Source organism: Schistocerca nitens, chromosome 3 (assembly GCF_023898315.1).
Source record: "Schistocerca nitens isolate TAMUIC-IGC-003100 chromosome 3, iqSchNite1.1, whole genome shotgun sequence".
NCBI lineage: Eukaryota > Metazoa > Arthropoda > Insecta > Orthoptera > Acrididae > Schistocerca > Schistocerca nitens.
In genome coordinates, this window is record NC_064616.1 from 369,004,148 (window position 1) to 369,026,667 (window position 22,520).

Here is a 22,520-nt window from a genome sequence, read left to right on the forward strand (position 1 = left end):
CCCAATCATCATCTTTTTTAACAGCCAATTTCAGGGCACTCAGGCTTTTCTTCAGGCACGTAGTGTGACAAACTTTTAAATTTTTATGTCTAACCACTTACAAACAAATCCACATACATAGTTGCACGTTGAAGTGCTGCTTCCAGGACAGTGAGGTGCACCGGCCCCGTACTGAATCCACTCAGTGGAGTAATGACGAGGGCCAGTGTGCCAGCCAGCCAGCGGTTTTTAGGCAGTTCCCCACATCCCACTAAGTTAATACCAGGCTGGTACCGAAGTCCTGCCTCAGTTACACAATTTGCAAACATTTAGAAAAATTTTGCTCATCACTTTCACATAACTAACACAACTCACAGACATTTGGGTACACACATTCCATCCCGCGGGTAATGGGGTGGTGACAAATGGCATGCAGCCAACCCTTAAATTAATCATGCCAAATCCAATCCCAACCATAATGACCTGTGCAAATGTGGAACACATGCACAAGAAAATGAATAATAATAATCATCTACAAACAAACAAAAATCAGACTGAATTTCACCTAATATAGATGCAAAATTTTCAGGACCCTATTAATTAGCAAATAAACTGAATAGATTAGCATCTAAAATGTGTGTTTTTGGTGCCAAAAACATGCACACCAAAATAATAATATATCACAGTTACTCTGAATAGGTTACTCGTTTATGTCATAATTTCTTGGGGCATCCAACAAATGTCAAAAGGCTCCCAATATTGCACTAGAAAATAATGAGGAACATATGTATTGCCAAACAAAGGATAGCTTATATAAATATGTAGGTTTCTGCTGCTGGTCTCAATCTCGCTAAAATCCTTCTAGGTGTACTGCAGCATCATCTTACAAAAAAGACTGAGCCCTGGGGGATGTCAATGCAACTTAGCCACAATGTCTACTTTAGTGTTTAATCTATCTTATAAGATGAAGCAGCAGTACAAGCACGAGTATTTTAATGAGAAATGGTAACTTGTTGCCCACTGTTACAGAATTACTTTCCATTCCTTCCATGTGAGTGTATGAGGTCTCGATTTTCTTACATACAGGGTGACAACTGTTTAACTATATGAAATAAAATAGTCATAACTTCTGCACAGATCGTGTTATGATGTTCAAACTGCACGGTTGGCCACAGGTCATGAGGGGAATTAGTATGGGCATGCATGCATGGTTTCACAACAAAGACCAATTTCATTTGGATGGGTTCATCAATAAGTAAAACTGGCAGATTTGCAGGACTGCGAATCAGCATTTTGTGATTGTGAAGTCTCTTCAACGAGTGCCTCTGTGGTGCGCTATGTCCAGTCACGGAATAATCGGTACGATATTCCTCGATGTCACGGTGACTACCAAATGGTACATGAAGGTTTTGGAATACAATTTCATCCCCATTATGCAAAGTGGCCCTGATTTTGACAATGTGTAGTTCATGCAAAACAGAAATCTACCCCATCAAAGCACGAGAGTGTTTGATGTCCTGGAGGAGCACTTTGAGGACCACATTCTGGCTCTGGGGTGTCCAGAGGCCACTGGAATGGGCCTTGACTGGCTACAATATTCTCCAGATCTGAACACATGTGATTCATTTTTGCAAGGCTATATTAAAGACGATACGTACAGCAATAACAACAAAACCATTGCTGAGCTGAAAACAGCCATTCAGGAGGTCATTGACAGCATCAATGTTCCAACACTTCAGCAGGTCATGCAGAATTTTGCTATTTATCTGTGCCACATCATCGCCAATGATGGCAGGCATATCGAATGTGTAAAAACCTAAATCTGAATATTTGTAGTGACGTTTACATGTTGAATAAAGTGTGTGCATGCCGTAGTTTGTAACTAATTTGCGTGTTCCCCCCCCTCCTCCATATACCAGCAGTTCAATGACTGCCACCCTGTAAAAACAACATGCACTCTAAACTTGCCATTTCTAGCACATCTACAGCACTCATCACAAGAATTTTGAACTTCCAACACATTGTTCAAAACACTATGCTCAAAAATCAGAGTACATGGAGTTAAAACCTTACAGTGAACTAAAAGACTGCATGAAAGCAATGTGTGATATTGGTCAACTGAGAAGATTATATTTTTCACTTCCAGTAGAAAAGTGTTGTTGTTTAACCAAAGATGATTGGCACTGCAATTCTTTCTGACAGGTAAAACGACCACCAAATCATTAGTGTTGTTCACAGTTAGTGGTATATTATTACCAGGCCTGGTAGGACAGAATGCAAAATTTATAGTCGCCAGTTCGCCATTGGCGACTGAAAACTGGCAACTGGCAATCCAGGCTTACATGTAAATTTTATTTTATTATCTAAACAAAGGAAGACTAGGTTCAGAATTGTACAAATATCATACAATTGTGCACCAAGATGGGCACAGCAGGAAGGAAAATTGTACATATTATTGACCTATGCCCCCAAGAAAATGTAATTTCTGAGGAATGTAAATGTTGTGTTCCTTCCTCCAAACTGCACAAGTCATCTGCTGCCTTTGGACCTGTGCACAATACACTCAAAGCCAAATACAGAGTAGCACTTGTGTAGAGGTAAATTTCATTCTTCGAGAGGAAGGAAGTGATGGGACTCAGCACTGTACAGGCTACGCATAGGTCTGTCACTGCCCAAACACCCATAACACAACAGATGATACTAAAATGTAAACTTTCACGGCCGGAAATATCATGTCCATTATAATTATCCGGGCTGTTATGCCGTGGTCGGTTGATGAATTCCGTATTGTTTCCCAACGTTTCGTCTCCGACTGCGGGAGACATCTTCAAGGGGGTCCGTAGCTTGATGGAAGGTCCAACACACACACTGGCTCGCTACTGACTGCCGCTAAATTCCGTGTCCGCGTGCCCCCGCGCCGCGGCGTGACGTCACGTGTTTTGAAAACGTCAGTGCAATTGGCTGCTGTACGTTGCCGTCGATCGCCGTTGCCATCACCTAGTAGTGGACGAGTGGTACACATCTTCTTTAACACCGGCATCCATATACCGTTTAATTTGACGCCCTCCTCCTTTCGGTTGAAATTATTTGGGTGTTTAGCGATTTCGATTGCCTCCCTATAGAGCCTTTCATAGTATCCGCTCGTGGCCGCTAGTACTTGCGTCTCCTCGAAACGAATATTGTGGTTCCCTGGCTGGAAAGCATGCTCCACAACAGCTGATCGTTCCGTTTCTCCTCTTCTACAATTTCCCTTGTGCTCTTCCAAACGTTTAGAAACAGTTCTTTTGGTGGTACCCACATAAACATCACCACAGCTACATGGGATCCTATACACTCCAGATTTTTCCAATGGTTTGCGAGCGTCCTTGGCAGGCCTAAGGTATTCCTGTATCTTCCTGGTGGGCTTGTAAATTATGGTAATATTCCGCTTCGTCAAGATCCTCCCTATTCTTTCCGTTACATTTTTAACAAACGGCAGGAAAACCTTAGATTTTGCAGTAGCCTGTACGTCAGTATGATTTCTGCGTGGCTGCCTCAACGCACGTTTTATTTCGGCGGACGAATATCCGTTCTTCGTTAGTGCATTGTGGAGATGTTCCATCTCAGCGTCGAGCAACTCAGGTTCACAAATATTTCTAGCTCTGTCCGCTAACGTCTTGATAACACCCCGCTTCTGTTGTGGGTGGTGGTTCGAATCCCGGTGCAAATAATGGTCCGTGTGCGTGGGTTTGCGGTACACTGTGCGGCCCAAACTACCATTTTCGTTTCTAAACACAAGCACATCGAGGAAATGTAGTTTGCCGTCTACCTCCTCCTCCATTGTAAACTGAATTCTTGAGTTTATACTGTTCAGATGTTCGTGGAACCGGCTTAGTTCCTCCCTACCATGTCTCCACAACACAAACGTGTCATCCACGTATCAGAACCATACATTTGGTTTCTTGCTGGCAGTACCTAAGGCCTGTTCTTCGAATTTCTCCATAAAGAAGTTTGCAATTACGGGACTTTGGGGGCTTCCCATAGCCACGCCATCCATTTGCTCATAAAACTGTTCATTCCACTTGAAGTATGTGGTCGTCAAACAACACTTAAACAGCTCTAAAATATCGGCAGGAAAAATTCGATCCAGCTGTTCCAATACATCATTAAGTGGAACCATGGTAAACAGCGATACCACATCGAAGCTGACCAATATGTCCACCGGCTGGACCACTATGCCATTCAATCTGATGTCAAGAAAAGTGCGACGCCTGGAAGGACTCCAGAAGAAGAGAGTGCAGCTTTTGTGTTCCCTCACATTCCTGTCTCGTTGCAGAGCTGTCGGTGTTATACCGAAGTTTCTGAAGATAAAGCGACTGTTCTATTCTGGAAAGGCACAACGCATTTTCAAACGGACTGAGGAGGCCTTACTACGACAGCACATTCAGCAGACCCGACGGGACTTGGCAAGCACAAACTGTAAGTTAATGTCTCTCCATATTACGATCAGTAATAAACTGTGCAGCGGTGACTGGGATAAAATTGATAGACTACTGCATGATACCATGGGGAAGCGTATGTTGACGACGTCTAGTAGACAGAAGAAGTAGTTTGATAATTTGCTACCTAATCAGACTGTTCGGCATTTAGACGTTTCCCGGACCGTTATCAATTTGTCCAAACGTTCGTTATCTGACGATGAGACATCTGTGCTTGCCAAGGGAGGAAATTTTGCTGTTAGTCCGCGTTTTGTGCCCACGGAAGAAATTATAGCCAATGTAGAAGCAGGAATTCGCAGTGTAGATTCTGTAACAGCTGAAGAAGTCCGTATAGAAACAGTGAGAATATTAGCCAATGCAAAACCGCCGAAAAGTAATATAACTGTGGGTGAGAGAAGAGCTTTAAAACTCCTGAATGACGACGATAGTATTTTGGTTCTCCCAGCTGACAAAGGAAGCGCAACGGTGGTTATGGATGTGGCCGACTATAAGAGAAAAATTACGGATCTACTGGATCCGCAAGCATATAGGAGGCTGAATAAGGACCCCACTAACAACGTTCTCAGAACTGTGTCGCGGTTAATAAAAAAGTCCTCCATTGAAGAGAGTGTACAGAAAGGTCTCTGCAGTTCGGTTGCGCTACCACCGAGGCTTTATGGATTGCCCAAAATTCATAAAGAAAATGTTCCGTTACGACCGATACTAAGTGCCATTGGTTCGCCCACCTACTCGTTAGCCAAGTTTTTGACTACGCTGTTAAAACCACATGTGGGCCGTTCGGACTCTCATATAAAGAATTCGACACATTTCATCAGCAGATTGAATGGCATAGTGGTCCAGCCGGAGGACATATTGGTCAGCTTCGATGTGGTATCGCTGTTTACCATGGTTCCACTTAATGATGTATTGGAACAGCTGGATCGAATTTTTCCTGCCGATATTTTAGAGCTGTTTAAGTGTTGTTTGACGACCACATACTTCAAGTGGAATGAACAGTTTTATGAGCAAACGGATGGCGTGGCTATGGGAAGCCCCCTAAGTCCCGTAATTGCAAACTTCTTTATGGAGAAATTCGAAGAACAGGCCTTAGGTACTGCCAGCAAGAAACCAAATGTATGGTTCTGATACGTGGATGACACGTTTGTGTTGTGGAGACATGGTAGGGAGGAACTAAGCCGGTTCCACGAACATCTGAACAGTATAAACTCAAGAATTCAGTTTACAATGGAGGAGGAGGTAGACGGCAAACTACATTTCCTCGATGTGCTTGTGTTTAGAAACGAAAATGGTAGTTTGGGCCGCACAGTGTACCGCAAACCCACGCACACGGACCATTATTTGCACCGGGATTCGAACCACCACCCACAACAGAAGCGGGGTGTTATCAAGACGTTAGCGGACAGAGCTAGAAATATTTGTGAACCTGAGTTGCTCGACGCTGAGATGGAACATCTCCACAATGCACTAACGAAGAACGGATATTCGTCCGCCGAAATAAAACGTGCGTTGAGGCAGCCACGCAGAAATCATACTGACGTACAGGCTACTGCAAAATCTAAGGTTTTCCTGCCGTTTGTTAAAAATGTAACGGAAAGAATAGGGAGGATCTTGACGAAGCGGAATATTACCGTAATTTACAAGCCCACCAGGAAGATAAAGGAATACCTTAGGCCTGCCAAGGACGCTCGCAAACCATTGGAAAAATCTGGAGTGTATAGGATCCCATGTAGCTGTGGTGATGTTTATGTGGGTACCACCAAAAGAACTGTTTCTAAACGTTTGGAAGAGCACAAGGGAAATTGTAGAAGAGGAGAAACGGAACGATCAGCTGTTGTGGAGCATGCTTTCCAGCCAGGGAACCACAATATTCGTTTCGAGGAGACGCAAGTACTAGCGGCCACGAGCGGATACTATGAAAGGCTCTACAGGGAGGCAATCGAAATCGCTAAACACCCAAATAACTTCAACCGAAAGGAGGAGGGCGTCAAATTAAACGGTATATGGATGCCGGTGTTAAATAAGATGTGTACCACTCGTCCACTACTAGGTGATGGCAACGGCGATCGACGGCGACGGACAGCGGCCAATTGCACTGACGTTTTCAAAACACATGACGTCACGCCGCAGCGCAGGGGCGCGCGGACACGGAATTTAGCGGCAGTCAGTAGCGAGCCAGTGTGTGTGTTGGACCTTCCATCAAGCTACGGACCCCCTTGAAGATGTCTCCCGCAGTCGGAGACGAAACGTTGGGAAACAATACGGAATTCATCAACCGATCACGGCATAACAGCCTGGATAATTAAAATGGACTGAACAGATGATGATAAATTCTTTCACACAGGCTAGCTGTTGTAAATCAGTTGCTGCTGAAGACGATATTGCTCCACAAGAGTAATGAGGTAGCAAAACTGATATTTCTCAAAATGTGACATTCCTGAACACTTTTTGTTGTGATGATGACATCTTGACATCTGTTTCCAAAGACTGGTGCAAATGAAATACTTATGAAGCAATAAATGTAGGAGCTAGCAGTAACAATGATGAAGAGTGAAAAGATTATTTTTTAAATAAAATAAAGCAAGTGTTCTATGGAAAGTGTAATAATTATATATTTACTGAATTTAAATTTGTGGCACAGGATATACATAATTTTGAAATTAAATAGCACTTTTATCCCCTAAACACGTTTGAATTATGAGTCTGTATCACTCCTTTCTTGTGCTCTGGCAAAACACTCATTTCAGGAAAAACCCAATTAAAGGAAAAAGTATTTGGCTCTATAGAGGTTCATTAGAAAGCGGTTTTACTGTTAACATCAGAATGGGTCAGTCAGAAGGGCTGAGTGACTTTGAACAAAAGTCGAATCACTGTATGTCACCTGAGTAACAAATCCATCTGGGCATTTCCACCATTTTAAAGCTGCATAAGTCGATTGTTGGTGATGTGAATATATATATATATATATAAAATCTCTATCACCTTCTGCAGTGCTTGATATTTTCCATCTGTCAGTACATGAGATCTTGTTGGTCTTGATTTAACTGTGGTTGTTCCTCCATGTTTCCAATTCACAATCACATCACCAACAATCTACTTATGCAGCTTTAAAATGGTGGAAATGCCCAGATGGATTTGTTACTCAGGTGACTAACAGGTGCTCGGATACTTTTGATGAGATAGTGTAATAACTAGAAACAATATTAACCTTTCCCTCTCCTCTAAACAAACTGACATTATAATTTAATGTTGTAAAAACATAAACAGTTAATCTATCTGATAAAGTCCTGGATTGGCGTCTTTTTGGTATACCAAATGAATTTGTAGTACTCACGGGGGGGGACCAGTCTTCAATAAAACCAGCAGTCTGAATATTGCTCCATTAAGTTTCGGGAATGCAGCCGCATGTATTCTGCTTCTTCTTCTAATATTTCGGCTGTATACCTTTCAGCCATCTTCAGAGAGAGTCGTACGGCTCTCTCTGAAGATGGCTGAAAGGTATACAGCCGAAATATTAGAAGAAGAAGCAGAATACATGCGGCTGCATTCCCGAAACTTAATGGAGCAGTCATTGCGCCGCGAAAACCTGAAGATTCACAGTCTGAATATTATGTCAAAATAAACTGAAAAAAGTGGGCTCAAATGTTATACGAATGACAGCTACCTACTTGACTATCTATCCACAGTGACATCACTACACTAATAGGAACATACCTGTCCAATGAGCTCATGGTTGTGCTGCAGATCGTCAGCGTAAGTATTGAGAAATTCTTTCATCTGTTTCACATGAGCCTCCTCAATTTCTTGAAAATGCTTTAAGAAAAAAAATTGAGAGATTAAGTGAACTCCAGTACTAAATTTAAATGTACAAAGTATATTCTTACTACAAATAAACAAACTTTCAGGTAACTACATGCTCGATCAGTCACTGAGTTTTTTGATTGTTAAAACACACACACACACACACACACACACACACACACACACACTGAGGTGCCAAAACATTATGGACATCCGCTTATCAGTGTATTGGTCCACTTTTGGAAAGAAATACAGCTGCTATTTTGCATGGCATGGATTCATGAAGCCCGTGGTAGGTTTCCACAGGTATGTGGCACCAAATGCCTATAAACAGGAGACATTTCCCTCAAATTATAGGACAGTTGTATGTGGGCACATAAGTTTATGATGATGATTATTATTTTTTCTTTCCTTTCTCAGACGTTATGCCTGGTTAAAAATTGAAAGTGACGCAGACCTTGATCAAGCGTGACTTCCTTTTAACTGTACGGTATATGTTACATTGCATTTAGGAACTTTCAGGTAATTGAACATGTATCAATAATTACAGATTTCTGTAGTTGTATATATACGTTTGGATGTAGCTGTATTGCGTTGATGTACTGGTGGATATTGTGTAGTATGACTCCTGTAGTTGATAGTATAATTGGTATAAGGTCAACTTTATCCTGATGCTACATGTCCTTGACTTCCTCAGCTGTTGGATGTATTTTTCAATTCGCTCCTGTTTTCTTCTGTATATTTGTTGTATTGGGTATGGATATTACGATTAGTTGTGTTAATTTCTTCTTTTTATTGGTGAGTATGATGTCAGGTTTGTTATGTGGTGTTGTTTTATCTGTTATAATGGTTCTGTTCCAGTATAATTTGTATTCATCATTCTCCAGTACATTTTGTGGTGCATACTTGTCTGTGGAAACGTGTTGTTTTATTAGTGTATGTTGTATGGCAAGTTGTTGATGTATTATTTTTGCTACATTGTCATGTCTTCTGGTGTATTCTGTATTTGCTATTATTGTACATCCACTTTTGATGTAATCTACTGTTTCTATTTGTTGTTTGCAAAGTCTGCATTTATCTGTTGTGGTATTGGGATCTTTAATAATATGCTTGCTGTAATATCTGGTGTTTATTGTTTGATCCTGTATTGCAATCATGAATCTTTCCGTCTCACTGTATATATTGCCTTTTCTTAGCCATGTGGTGGATACGTCTCGACCGATGTGTGGCTGTGTTAGATGATACGGGTGATTGCCATGTAGTGTTTTCTTTTTCCAATTTACTTTCTTTGTATCTGTTGATGTTATGTGATTTAAAGTGTTGTAGAAGTGGTTATGAAATTGCAATGGTGTAGCCGATGTATTTATATGAGTGACTGCTTTGTGTATTTTGCTAGTTTCTGCTCATTCTATAAAGAATTTTCTTAAATTGTCTACCTGTCCATAATGTAGGTTTTTTATGTCGATAAATCCCCTTCCTCCTTCCTTTCTGCTTAATGTGAATCATTCTGTTGCTGAATGTATGTGATGTATTCTATATTTGTGGCATTGTGATCGTGTAAGTGTATTGAGTGCTTCTAGTTCTGTGTTACTCCATTTCACTACTCCAAATGAATAGGTCAATATCAGTATAGCATAAGTATTTATAGCTTTTGTCTTTTTTCTTGCTGTCAATTCTGTTTTCAGTATTTTTGTTAGTCTTTATCTATATTTTTCTTTTAGTTCTTCTTTAATATTTGTATTATCTATTCCTATTTTTTGCCTGTATCCTAGATATTTATAGGCATCTGTTTTTTCCATCGCTTCTATGCAGTTGCTGTGGTTATCCAATAAGTAATCTTTTTGTTTAGTGTGTTTTCCCTTGACTATGCTATTTTTATTACATTTGTCTGTTCCGAAAGCCATATTTATATCATTGCTGAATATTTCTGTTATCTTTAGTAATTGGTTCAGTTGTTGATTTGTTGCTGCCAGTAGTTTTAGATCATCCATGTATAGCAAATGTGTGATTTTGTGTTGGTATGTTCCAGTAATATTATATCCATAATTTGTATTATTTAACATGTTGGATAGTGGGTTCAGAGCAAGGCAGAACCAGAAAGGACTTAATGAGTCTCCTTGGTATATTCCACGCTTAATCTGTATTGGCTGTGATGTGATATTATTTGAATTTGTTTGGATGTTAGGAACTGTATCAATTTAGGATCTACTTTGTATATTTCCAATATCTGTAGTAACCATGAGTGGGGTACACTATCAAAAGCTTTTTGGTAATCAATGTATGTGTAGTGTAGTGACCTTTGTTTAGTTTTAGCTTGATATGTCACCTCGTGAGGCAATACTAACCTTACGACTTATCTTAGAAGAAAGATTAAGAAAAGGCAAACCTACGTTTCTAGCATTTGTAGACTTAGAGAGAAAGCTTTTGACAATGTTAACTGGAATACTCTCTTTCAAATTCTGAAGGTGGCAGGGGTAAAATACAGGGAGCGAAAGGCTATTTACAATTTGTACAGAAACCAGATGGCAGTTATAAGAGTCGAGGGGCATGAAAGGGAAGTAGTGGTTGGGAAAGGAGTGAGACAGGGTTGTAGCCTCTCCCCAACGTTATTCAATCTGTATATTGAGCAAGCAGTAAAGGAAAAAAAAGAAAAATTCGGAGTAGGTATTAAAATTCATGGAGAAGAAGTAAAAACTTTGAGGTTTGCCGATGACATTGTAATTCTGTCAGAGACAGCAAAGGACGTGGAAGAGCAGTTGAACGGAATGGACAGTGTCTTGAAAGGAGGATATAAGATGAACATCAACAAAAGCAAAACGAGAATAATGGAATGTAGTCAAATTAAATCGGGTGATGCTGAGGGAATTAGATTAGGAAATGAGACACTTAAAGTAGTAAAGGAATTTTGCTATTTAGGGAGTAAAATAACTGATGATGGTCGAAGTAGAGAGGATATAAAATGTAGACTGGCAATGGCAAGGAAAGCGTTTCTGAAGAAGAGAAATTTGTTAACATCGAGTATAGATTTAAGTGTCAGGAAGTCGTTTCTGAAAGTATTTGTATGGAGTGTAGCCATGTATGGAAGTGAAACATGGACGATAACTAGTTTGGACAAGAAGAGAATAGAAGCTTTCGAAATGTGGTGCTACAGAAGAATACTGAAGATAAGGTGGGTAGATCACGTAACTAATGAGGAGGTATTGAATAGGATTGGGGAGAAGAGAAGTTTGTGGCACAACTTGACTAGAAGAAGGGATCGGTTGATAGGACATGTTTTGAGGCATCAAGGGATCACATTGGAGGGCATCGTGGAGGGTAAAAATCGGAGAGGGAGACCAAGAGATGAATACACTAAGCAGATTCAGAAGGATGTAGGCTGCAGTAGGTACTGGGAGATGAAGAAGATTGCACAGGATAGAGTAGCATGGAGAGCTGCATCAAACCAGTCTCAGGACTGAAGACCACATCAATAACAACAATGTCACCTCTGCATCTATTATCAGTTGCTCTTTACATCCTCGTGCTCCTTTGCAGCAGCCTTTTTGTTCTTCATTTATAATTTTGTTCTGTGTTGTATGTGTCATTAATTTCTGTGTAATGACTTAAGTTAATATTTTGTATATTGTTGGTAGGCATGTTATAGGGTGATATTTTGCTGGGTTTGCTCTGTCTGCTTGATCTTTAGGTTTCAGATAAGTTATTCCTTGTTTAAGTGTATCAGGGACTGTGTATGGGTCTGCAATGTAACTGTTAAATAATTTAGTTAGATGTGAATGTGCTGAGGTGAACTTCTTTAGCCAGAAATTTGCTATTTTATCTTTTCCAGGGGCTTTCCAAATATGCGTAGAATTAATTGCTCAGGTGACTTCATGTTGCAAAATTATCACTTCAGGCATTTGTGGTATCATCTTGTACGTGTGTGTGTCTCCTTGTATCCACCGTGCATGTCTGTTATGTTGTACCGGGTTTGACCATATGTTGCTCCAGAAGTGTTCCATGTCTGTTGTGTTTGGTGGATTGTCTATTTTAATGTGTGTGTTATCTATTGTCTGATAAAATTTCTTTTGGTTTGTGTTGAATATTTGGTTTTGTTTCCTTCTATTTTCACTTTGTTTGTATCTTCTAAGTCATTTGGCCAATGCTTGTAATTTCTGCCTCTTTTCATTTAATTGCTCTATCACGTCTTGTTGTGAGATTTTACCTAACCTTTTTAGTTTTTTGTGTGATATTTCATTTCTTATAAACTGTGTTAGCTGTCCTATGTCTTTTCTCAGTTTTTCTATTCCACAGATATATGGCACCAAATGCCTATACACAGGAGACACGTTTCCCTCAAATTATAGGGCAGTTGTATGTGGGAACCTATTATTATTATTATTATTATTATTATTATTATTATTACTTTCCTTTCTCAGACCTTAGGTCTGGTTCGAAATGAAAGTGACGCGGACCTTGATCAACCGTGACTTCCTTTTAAGGGGCTCCGGAAAGGCTCAAAACCATGAAACGTTCAATTTTTACTTTTTTGCATTTTCTGAATCTGCAGACTATTAACTTTTAATAGATATATAATTTATTCAATTCCGAAGACTACAACTATTTTTAAATTTTTTTTGAAATGTGTTCTACATGGGCGTGACCCACTGGGGCGCTGTTAAACTACTGTCAAATGGTGTTATTATTAGCGTCCGTGTTCATCAGGTAGATTTTAGTGATGTGAGATAAAGTATGTGGCTAACCTGTGATGGTTCAATATATATCGCTGGTGTGATTGTCGATTGTTTCATGTTTATTTACTCTGTCGTTATCTCGAAAATATTCGTAATTAATTCTGTTTCTTGAGTCTCTGTTTTGTTGAAGTATAATAATGAGTAAAAGTAAAGTTATTAGAAATCCTCTGAAGGCTTTTAAGAAAAGGAGAAATGTTGGAAAGCCAAAGGTATGTGTTATTACTGTAAACAATAAAGACGATGAAAATCCCCAACATAGCTTGTGTCCCAAAGAAGAAGACAGTTGGTGTAAATATAACAAAGGATTGCTAACTGGTGAAGTGTACACTCATAAGCATAGTCTGCCTCATGCAATAATGGAGGTGATAAAACCTATTTTCAGAGACTTAGCAGCACCTGAACTGTTGAAAAAGTGTATTCACGGAAAAACTCAAAACCCCAATGAAAGTGTAAATAGTGTTATATGGTCGAGAATCCCCAAGACTGTATTTGTTGGAATAGAAACACTTCACTTTGGTGTGTATGATGCTGTTGCGACTTTCAATGATGGCAACATTGTAAGGTGCAAGGTATTTAGAAATATGGGAATGAAGATAGGTTCTAACGTGGTACGAGCGATGCTTGCTTTAGACAAGGAACGCCTTTGGGCTGCAGACAGGGCTGTAAAGAGTCTAGAAATACAAGCAAGAGTAAACAGGAGGAGGAACAAGAGGAAGCTGGAGGAGGAGTTTGCAGAGGATGAAGATAATCCATCCTATGGACCTGGAATGCACTAAAAAGTTAATCCAATCTTTGTCGCTCGATTCCCAAAACTTTTATTTTCTCATACTAATTACATGTTTTCTAAGGATCTTCCAAACATATTTGTTTCAAACTTTCAGTAAATGTTACACAGTACCTTCTGAATAATTTAACACAGCCTTTTTCCAAAAAACTGTATATTTTTGAATATATAAATAAAAAATTGCAAAAAAATGTGAATTTTCATTACAATTGAAAAAAAAATCATCTTTAATAACTGAACTAAAATTTTGTAAAATCCCTGTGTTAAGTTGTAGCCCATATTCCAATAAATAATCTGTAAAAAGTTCAACTTCCTACCTCAAATACTTTGTGAGGAAAGATGTAATTTATAAGCGTTATTTTAACATTGCAAGTATAGGGCGTTCCGGAGCCCCTTAACTGTACGGTATATGTTACATTGCATTTAGGAACTTTCGGGTAATTGAACATGTATCAATAATTACAGATTTCTGTAGTTGTATATATACGTTTGGATGTAGCTGTATTGCGTTGATGTACTGGTGGATATTGTGTGGTATGACTCCTGTAGTTGATAGTATAATTGGTATAATGTCAACTTTATCCTGATGCCACATGTCCTTGACTTCCTCAGCCAGTTGGATGTATTTTTCAATTTTTTCTCCTTCTTTCTTCTGTATATTTGTTGCATTGGGTATTTCTTTACTTTCTCAGACGTTAAGTCTGGTTAAAAATGGAAAGTGACGCGGACCTTGATCAAGCGTCACTTCCTTTTAACTGTACGGTATATGTTATATTGCATTTAGGAACTTTCGGGTAATTGAACATGTATCAATAATTACGGATTTCTGTAATTGTATATATAAGTTTGGATGTAGCTGTATTGCATTGATGTACTGGTGGATATTGTGTGGTATGACTCCTGTAGTTGATAGTATAATTGGTATAATGTCAACTTTATCCTGATGCCACATGCCCTTGACTTCCTCAGCCAGTTGGATGTATTTTTCAATTTTTTCTCCGGTTTTCTTTTGTATATTTGTTGTATTGGGTATGGATATTTCGATTAGTTGCGTTAATTTCTTCTTTTTATTGGTGAGTATGATGTCAGGTTTGTTATGTGGTGTTGTTTTATCTGTTATAATGGTTCTGTTCCAGTATAATTTGTATTCATCATTCTCCAGTACATTTTGTGGTGCATACTTGTATGTGGGAACGTGTTGTTTTATAAGTTTATGTTGTAAGGCAAGTTGTTGATGTATTATTTTTGCTACATTGTCATGTCTTCTGGGGTATTCTGTATTTGCTAGTATTGTACATCCACTTGTAATGTGATCTACCGTTTCTATTTGTTGTTTGCAAAGTCTGCATTTATCTGTTGTGGTATTGGGATCTTTAATAATATGCTTGCTATAATATCTGGTATTTATTGTTTGATCCTGTATTGCAATCATGAATCCTTCCGTCTCACTGTATATATTGCCTTTTCTTAGCCATGTGTTGGATGCGTCTTGATCGATGTGTGGTTGTGTTAGATGATACGGGTGCTTGCCATGTAGTGTTATTATTATTATTATTATTATTATTATTATTATTATTATTAGAGATGATGAGTGCACAACATCATGGTCATCAGCACCCTTACGAAAAGTCAGAATGCCAATCACAGGGGTGGGGATGAAGGCTGTCCCCACATGTGGAGCATGTTATAATGTATTAATGTCTGTCACCCTATCCCACCAATTTAGGGATGAGGCCTGACAGTTTATGAAATGTCATCACTCTTGTAAGATTGGAATAAATATCTGTGAGAATGGTGGGCAGCTCTCTATCGAGACTGAGAGCTGCCCAAATATCAATATATAGGGCACACATTGCCAAAATATGCTGAACTGAAAGTGGCACGCCACAAACTTCACAGAGCAGTGGATCCTCTCACCGAAGGAGGAAACAATGTGTTAAAGTGCTATGTCCAATGTGCAACCTAGTAAGCAGAACCTCCTTCCAGCAGTGAGGCTGACACAAAGTCTGCCATGCCTTTGTGGTCGATTTGAGCGACTGCAGTTTGTTTTCTGTCATCTGCAAGCATTCAGTCTTCCGCTGATATATGATGTGTCTATCAGAAAATGAGATGATGACATGCAACGGGATGGGACACTGATAGACAGCACAATCCCGACATGCTTCCTTAGCGTCTGCGTTGGCCATGTCGTTTCCCTATATCCTGATGCGGCCAGGTACCCAGCAAAATATCACCACCTTGCCATGGTGTTGGAGCCACTGTAAGGAGTCATGGATGAGCTGAATCAGTTGGTCTACTGGATAGAATTGGTGAAGTGCTTGCAGTGCACTAAATGAGTGAGAACATACAAGAAATCTTTTACAGTGATGTCTGTGAATCCTCTCCAGTGCCATCAGAATGCCATATAATTCTGAATCATAATTTGTAAATAGTTCAGGAAGATGCACTTTAAAAACCATATCAGAGAAAACAGCACAACATTCTCTTGCTGGGATCCATCTGTGTAAACAATGATAAAACTGTGGTATGTACTTAGAATGGACGAAAACAAAGCAGTAAACACACAATCTGGAGTACAAGTTTTCTTGTACTGTGTCAAGCTCAAAATCACTTTGGGCCTCTGAAGACACCAAGGCGGCAATGTGTCCCATCCCTGGCTGTGCATTTTGATGCCTGATAATCTGTAGCATATTTCCAAAATGACTTAGTCGCATGGGGCCGATTCCTGAACAGCCATTCGAAGGTGGGTTCGACCACTGCACTAAATTCCAATGACAGAGGTGACAATGAGATTTTCAGAGTCTGTCGAGCCACAAGGATGCAGCACTGAATCTAGAGTGGTGGTTCACCAGCCTCTGCAGACAGACTGTGAACTGGGCTGGTCTGAAAAGCTCCAGTAGATATCCAAATGCCCTCATGGTGGACAGCACCTAACATCTTGACATAGGAAGCACAGGCTGATCTGTAGATCACGCTGCCATAATCTAAATGTGATCGAACAAATGCCCTATAAAACTACAGGGGGCGGGACCTGTCAGGTTTCCATGTTTTTCTGCTAAGGCATTTCAAAATATTCAATGACTGGAAGCACTTCGTTTGTATGTCTTTCAGGTGTGGGAGCCAAAATAATTTCGAGTAAATAACAAAAGCAAAAAGTGCAGTTTCTTGAAAATATAAAATATTGCCCACATTGTGAGCAGCTGTTGGTTAAAACTTAAACGAGCAGAGTTAACACTGACACATGTCATCTTCTCAGGTGAGAACTGAAAACCAGTTGTCCTGGCCCAGCTTTCCAGCCTCCTAATGGTCAGCTGTAGCTGCCTTGTTGTCATTATAAGATCAGAGCAGGAGTAGAAGATTGCAAAGTCACCAAACAAAGAGCATTTGACAGGGCTCCTGACTGTGGAGGAAATGCCATTGATAGTGATGGCAAACAATGTGACACTGAGGACATTGCCTTGGGGGACCCCATTCTCTTCAACATAGCAGTCACACAAGACATCGCCAACGCAATATCGGAAACGCCAGTTCCCATTCATGAAGTTGGAGAAGGATGTTGTACCTCCAAGTAGTGTCATATGATTTTTGAGGTCAGAAAACACACAAACCAAATGGTTTCAGTGTAAGAAGGGCTCCTGTATTGCCATCTCCAGTAGAATTAAGTTGTCGCGGGTGGAACGGTAGTGCCTGAAACTGATGTGGGAGCACCTCAGGTGACCTCGGGATTCGAGCAGCCAGATGAAGTGGTGGTTGACCACGTGTTCAAGAGCCTTACCTATACAAGTGATACAGGCTACACTCCGTTAACCGTTAGAGGCACTACGGTCCTTGGCTGGTTTCCCGAATGGAATTAATATTGCCTCTGTTCAAGTTGTGGGGTACTGTCCATAAAACCAGATCTGATCGAAACAAGAGAGGAGCTGTCCTTTCGCTTCACGGCACAGGTGACAAAGCATGGCATAATGGATCTCACCTGGTCCTGGAGCAGTGTCTCTGGCTGCAGATAAAGCTGATTCCAGTTCCCACATGGAGAACGGAAGGTAGTAGCCTTCCTCATTATGCAAGAAGAAACTGAACTTCCTCATCCCTGCAGTCCTACAGAACACCTCAGAAGCAGGAGCTTGTCTGAATGACATAGTGATAATAAATAAGTGTTCAGCTAAAACCTGAGCCATGTCTTCAGGTGTATCCACCAAGATCCCATTACTTGACAACTCCGTAAGGGGTTACCTGAAATCCATCTTATTTAGTTCCAAACTTGTGCAGTGGAAGTGGACCAATTAATGGAAGTAGTGAACACCCTCAGCAAGCCTTCTTCCATTCTTATATCACTCACCTTGCATGTGCTCTCTCAGATCTGAGGGCATGAACGGTTTCTGTAGTTGGACGGTGTTTGAAGTTCTGCAGAGCTGTTCATCTGGCCATGACTGGCCATCGACAGTCATCATTTGACCAAGCTACAGGCCATCGTCTGAAGTGGTTACTAGACTGCGAGGTGGACTCTGCGGCAGCCCATTGGATCTCACGAGTGATATGGGTCACCATCTCCTGTGCACAATCCTTTTGTTCAAAAATAGCCTGTCGACTGTACTGTACCCAATTTGCCCTTTGTATCGTCCATCTGCATGGTCTGTCAGCCACCGTCCTAGTCAGCGGATGGATCCACACTGGGAAGTGGTCACTAGAATGTAAATATGTAGCCACTTCCCACTGAACTGAGTCTGCAATAGCTGGGGAAGGAAAACAAAGGTCTGGCTGAAAAAGACCCTGTAGCAGTGGAGAAGGGTGTCATCTGAACTGCGTTCAGAAGGCAAATATTCTCAGAATGGACAAGTCATAGCCGAGCCCCACAGCACATTGTGTGCATTGAAGTCCCCCTCAAGAAGGAATGAGCACGGAAGTGCCTGTAAGTGTTCTGTCAGTGGGTCTGCATCCAAAGCATCATTAGGTGGAAGACACAAAGAACACATGATGATATTAAAAGATGCTAGAACTTTCACGGCAATTGCTTGTATGGTTGCGTTAAAAGGGACAGGAGAGGAGTGGCATCTGTCATCAATGAAAACAGCTACTCCACCTTTAGCCTTGTCTTCAGTAATTCGTCTTCCCTGTATGGGTGATAGTTCCGTAATCCAGAGTGTTGGTGACAAAGACGCGTTCCTTGTAAGCAGATGCAGAATGGTTTCTCCTAGACCAGGAGTTGTAATTCTTCCAAATGTGAATGATAACCATGTAAATTCCAGCACAACACAGAATTCTCCATGGAAGCCACTGTTTAGCGAAGTTGTTCGTGTCTTTCTCCCTCAAAGGTGGTGACATACCGGGGGAAGTCAAGGGGAACATGAACAGGTTCCCGGCCCTCCGGTTCCTCTGATTGGAAGTCCATATCCTCAACAGCATAGTCCCCATCAGTGAGGGAGAGAGGTCACTGATGTTGCGGGGATGGCTTACTTGGCTTCTGATGGTGGCTGATGGTACGTGGCTCAGGTGGTAAGCCAATTACCAACATCTTCCGAATGCCTTCTGTTTCAAATGGAGTGTTTCCCCCACAGGTACACCAACAAGTGCATGTGCTCGTACTTGAATCTGTGGTCAGAGTTTGTGTGGAGGCGTCACACTTGGCAACTAGTGGATGCAAAAGCGGTAGCAAAAACCGGAGGTTGCGTAGCTTTGAAAGCTCTTTTAGCTTCACCATAGGATATGCACCTCTTGACTTTCAAGTCCTGAATTTTTCTTTCCTCATTGTAAACCTCACACTTTCCGCTCCACACTGGGTGATCCCTGGAGCAGTTTACACATTTCAGAGGAAGTGTACAAGGATTGCCTGATTTGTGAGCTGAGCCTCCACAATTGCCGCAATTAGCACAACCATTACATCCCATAGTGGTATGGTCAAAACTTTGACATCTGAAGCATCGCATTGGGCTAGAAACAAACAGGCGAACCTTAAGATGGATATAGCCTGCAAGGATATGTTTAAGTAATTCTGGAGTACTTAATGTTAGAATAAATGTTACGGCACAGAAGTGGCACCTGATAGAGTAACAGACATATTTCATACAGCTCAGGTCAAGTGAACTTGGTGGTCAGGATGTCAATATGAGTTGAGTATCACACTCCTTTAACTAGTGTAGACCAATTCTGGTCTTGAGACACAGACAGCAATCCTGCTGGAAGATGTCATCACCTTCAGGGAAGACGTAAGCATGAAGGGATGCAGGTAGTCCACAATAATGTTCACTTAGTCCACAGCTGTCACTGTGCCTTTGACAACTACAACATGCTCCATAAAAGTGCAAGTGAATGTCCCCTCATAGCATAATACTGCCACCGTCAGCCTGTACCTGTTGTGAGATGCAAGTTTCAAGCAGCCACACACACACGACATCGTATTTGGACACGATCATCAACAAGACATTACCAGGCAACACATTTCCAATAATACACAGAGTTATCTCTATGTTCACTGCAATCTTAGCTGATGTTGCTGGATCAACATGAGAACACGTAGGAGCTGTCTGCTACAGAGCCACGCACTTCTTAATGTGTGCAGAATGATGTGCTCCAAAACACTTGTGCTTGTACCAGCACTGTACTAGGTCACCATATCAGCCACAGACCATCACCTATCCAGCTTTACAGAGTGTGCAGCCTCCACATTCTGTGATGAGGTGTGAATGTTACACACCTTACCACTTACACATTATTTCACTGGCCTTCAAACATTTCCAATAAATTCTCACAACAGTAGCACATAAATAGCTGATCAACTTTGTCATGTCCTAGACACATGCTCCCAGACACCAGGTCATAACAATTTGCCCTTTGTCAAACTCACCTGTATCAGTGGATTCCCCTATTTGCACTCTGTATCCTCAACAGAATGATTCCTCATTCATCTCTGATCTAATATAATTATTATATACTTTCCTTACCATGTCACATGCCAGCAATATCACCAAGCAGCACTGAATCTCGTCGTGGACAATCATAATAATTTGGCTCATCAGTATGTGTCTACAGCAATTTTATTACAAAATTTGACATTTTTAGTGTTCTTATGCTAGACAACAGAAAAAAACTTGGGCAGCTTTTTGATAAGGGAACATTACAATAAATACAAAAATTCCTAATTTTTTAAGGTACTACATCACGTCCTCTTGTGTCAATTACCAAAATTAGTGACTCAGTTGTGTACCTACTCACCATATCGGTGCATGAATCACAGTAGTCAAAAACTACTTTGAGAGAAAAAAAAAAAATTTGCACATAGTACCTTAAATCATAATGGTATTTAAAAAAATACTCACTGATGGAGTGAAGGTCAAAATAAAACAATATTTTTAACTATGTTTCACCCCAGGAAGTGGACTAAAATGCAGAATGAATACCAGTCCATTAATACTGTTGAAGATTTTTGCAAAATGGATTACAAAGTCAGATGGGAGCGGGGAGGCGGTATCAGTCACAGAGTACTCAAACAATTTGCTGTTCTTATACTAAATGGTGTGAAGATTGTCAAAAGCGTACATTACAAAACAAATCTAATTGCCAACTGAAATAAGATGTGTTTTGAATGATTTCACGATGGCTTCAGCCGCCATTCTCTTCATCTGACATACATCACGAAATCATTCAAAAAATTAATTATAGTTGCAGACCGTATCACAATGAAGATAATATAATATTTGTTTTGATCAAAGTATGAAGTTTATTGTGTCTATACTTCGGGAACATTTCAAAGACTGGAAAAACTTATGCATGTCAACCCATTGTATGTCCCAAACTACAATGTACAATAGTTTGAAAGAAAGGAATATTGGGTTTAATGTCCCATCGACATCAAGGTCATTAGAGACGGAGCAAAAACTCTGATTGTGTCAGGGATAGGGAAGGAAATAGGCCCTGTCCTTTCGAAGGCACCTGGCATCCTCCTGTACTTTAAATACCCTGAAAATTGTTGTGGTGAATGCACCATGTAAGCAAACACAAGCTGTTGTGACTCAAGTAAAACAAAATTATATCCTTACAAAACAAGAAAAAAAATTAGTAGCCTCCCAAATGTACTTGTCAGATTATCAATCTCTACCCAATAGCTCTTATGCTTACAGACACCATCAGTGAAGTGTACTCTATCAGTACCACCTAGACCAGCCCCACAACTGGCAAAACGTATTACATTTCAAATTCTGAAGGTGGCAGGGGTAAAATACAGGGAGCGAAAGGCTATTTACAATTTGTAAATAAACCAGATGGCAGTTATAAGAGTCGAGGGGCATGAAAGGGAAGCAGTGGTTGGGAAAGGAGTGAGACAGGGTTGTAGCCTCTCCCCGATGTTATTCAATCTGTATATTGAGCAAGCAGTAAAGGAAACAAAAGAAAAATTCGGAGTAGGTATTAAAATTCATGGAGAAGAAGTAAAAACTTTGAGGTTTGCCGATGACATTGTAATTCTGTCAGAGACAGCAAAGGACGTGGAAGAGCAGTTGAACCGAATGGGCAGTGTCTTGAAAGGAGGATATAAGATGAACATCAACAAAAGCAAAACGAGGATAATGGAATGTAGTCAAATTAAATCGGGTGATGCTGAGGGAATTAGATTAGGAAATGAGACACTTAAAGTAGTAAAGAAGTTTTGCTATTTAGGGAGTAAAATAACTGATGATGGTCGAAGTAGAGAGGATATAAAATGTAGACTGGCAATGGCAAGGAAAGCGTTTCTGAAGAAGAGAAATTTGTTAACATCGAGTA

General features: G+C 40.5%; 1 protein-coding gene across 4 annotated transcripts in view; it reads right to left on the reverse strand.

Annotated features, from left to right (window-relative positions):
* Window positions 1–22,520, reverse strand: part of LOC126248314 (F-BAR domain only protein 2-like) — a 330,016-nt gene that overhangs the window by 222,900 nt on the left and 84,596 nt on the right. For all 4 annotated transcript variants that reach the window (XM_049949189.1, XM_049949191.1, XM_049949190.1 and 1 more), the window contains exon 5: window positions 8,169–8,267. In XM_049949189.1, the coding sequence (XP_049805146.1) occupies window positions 8,169–8,267 (99 nt within the window). The remainder of the gene's footprint in view (window positions 1–8,168; window positions 8,268–22,520) is intronic.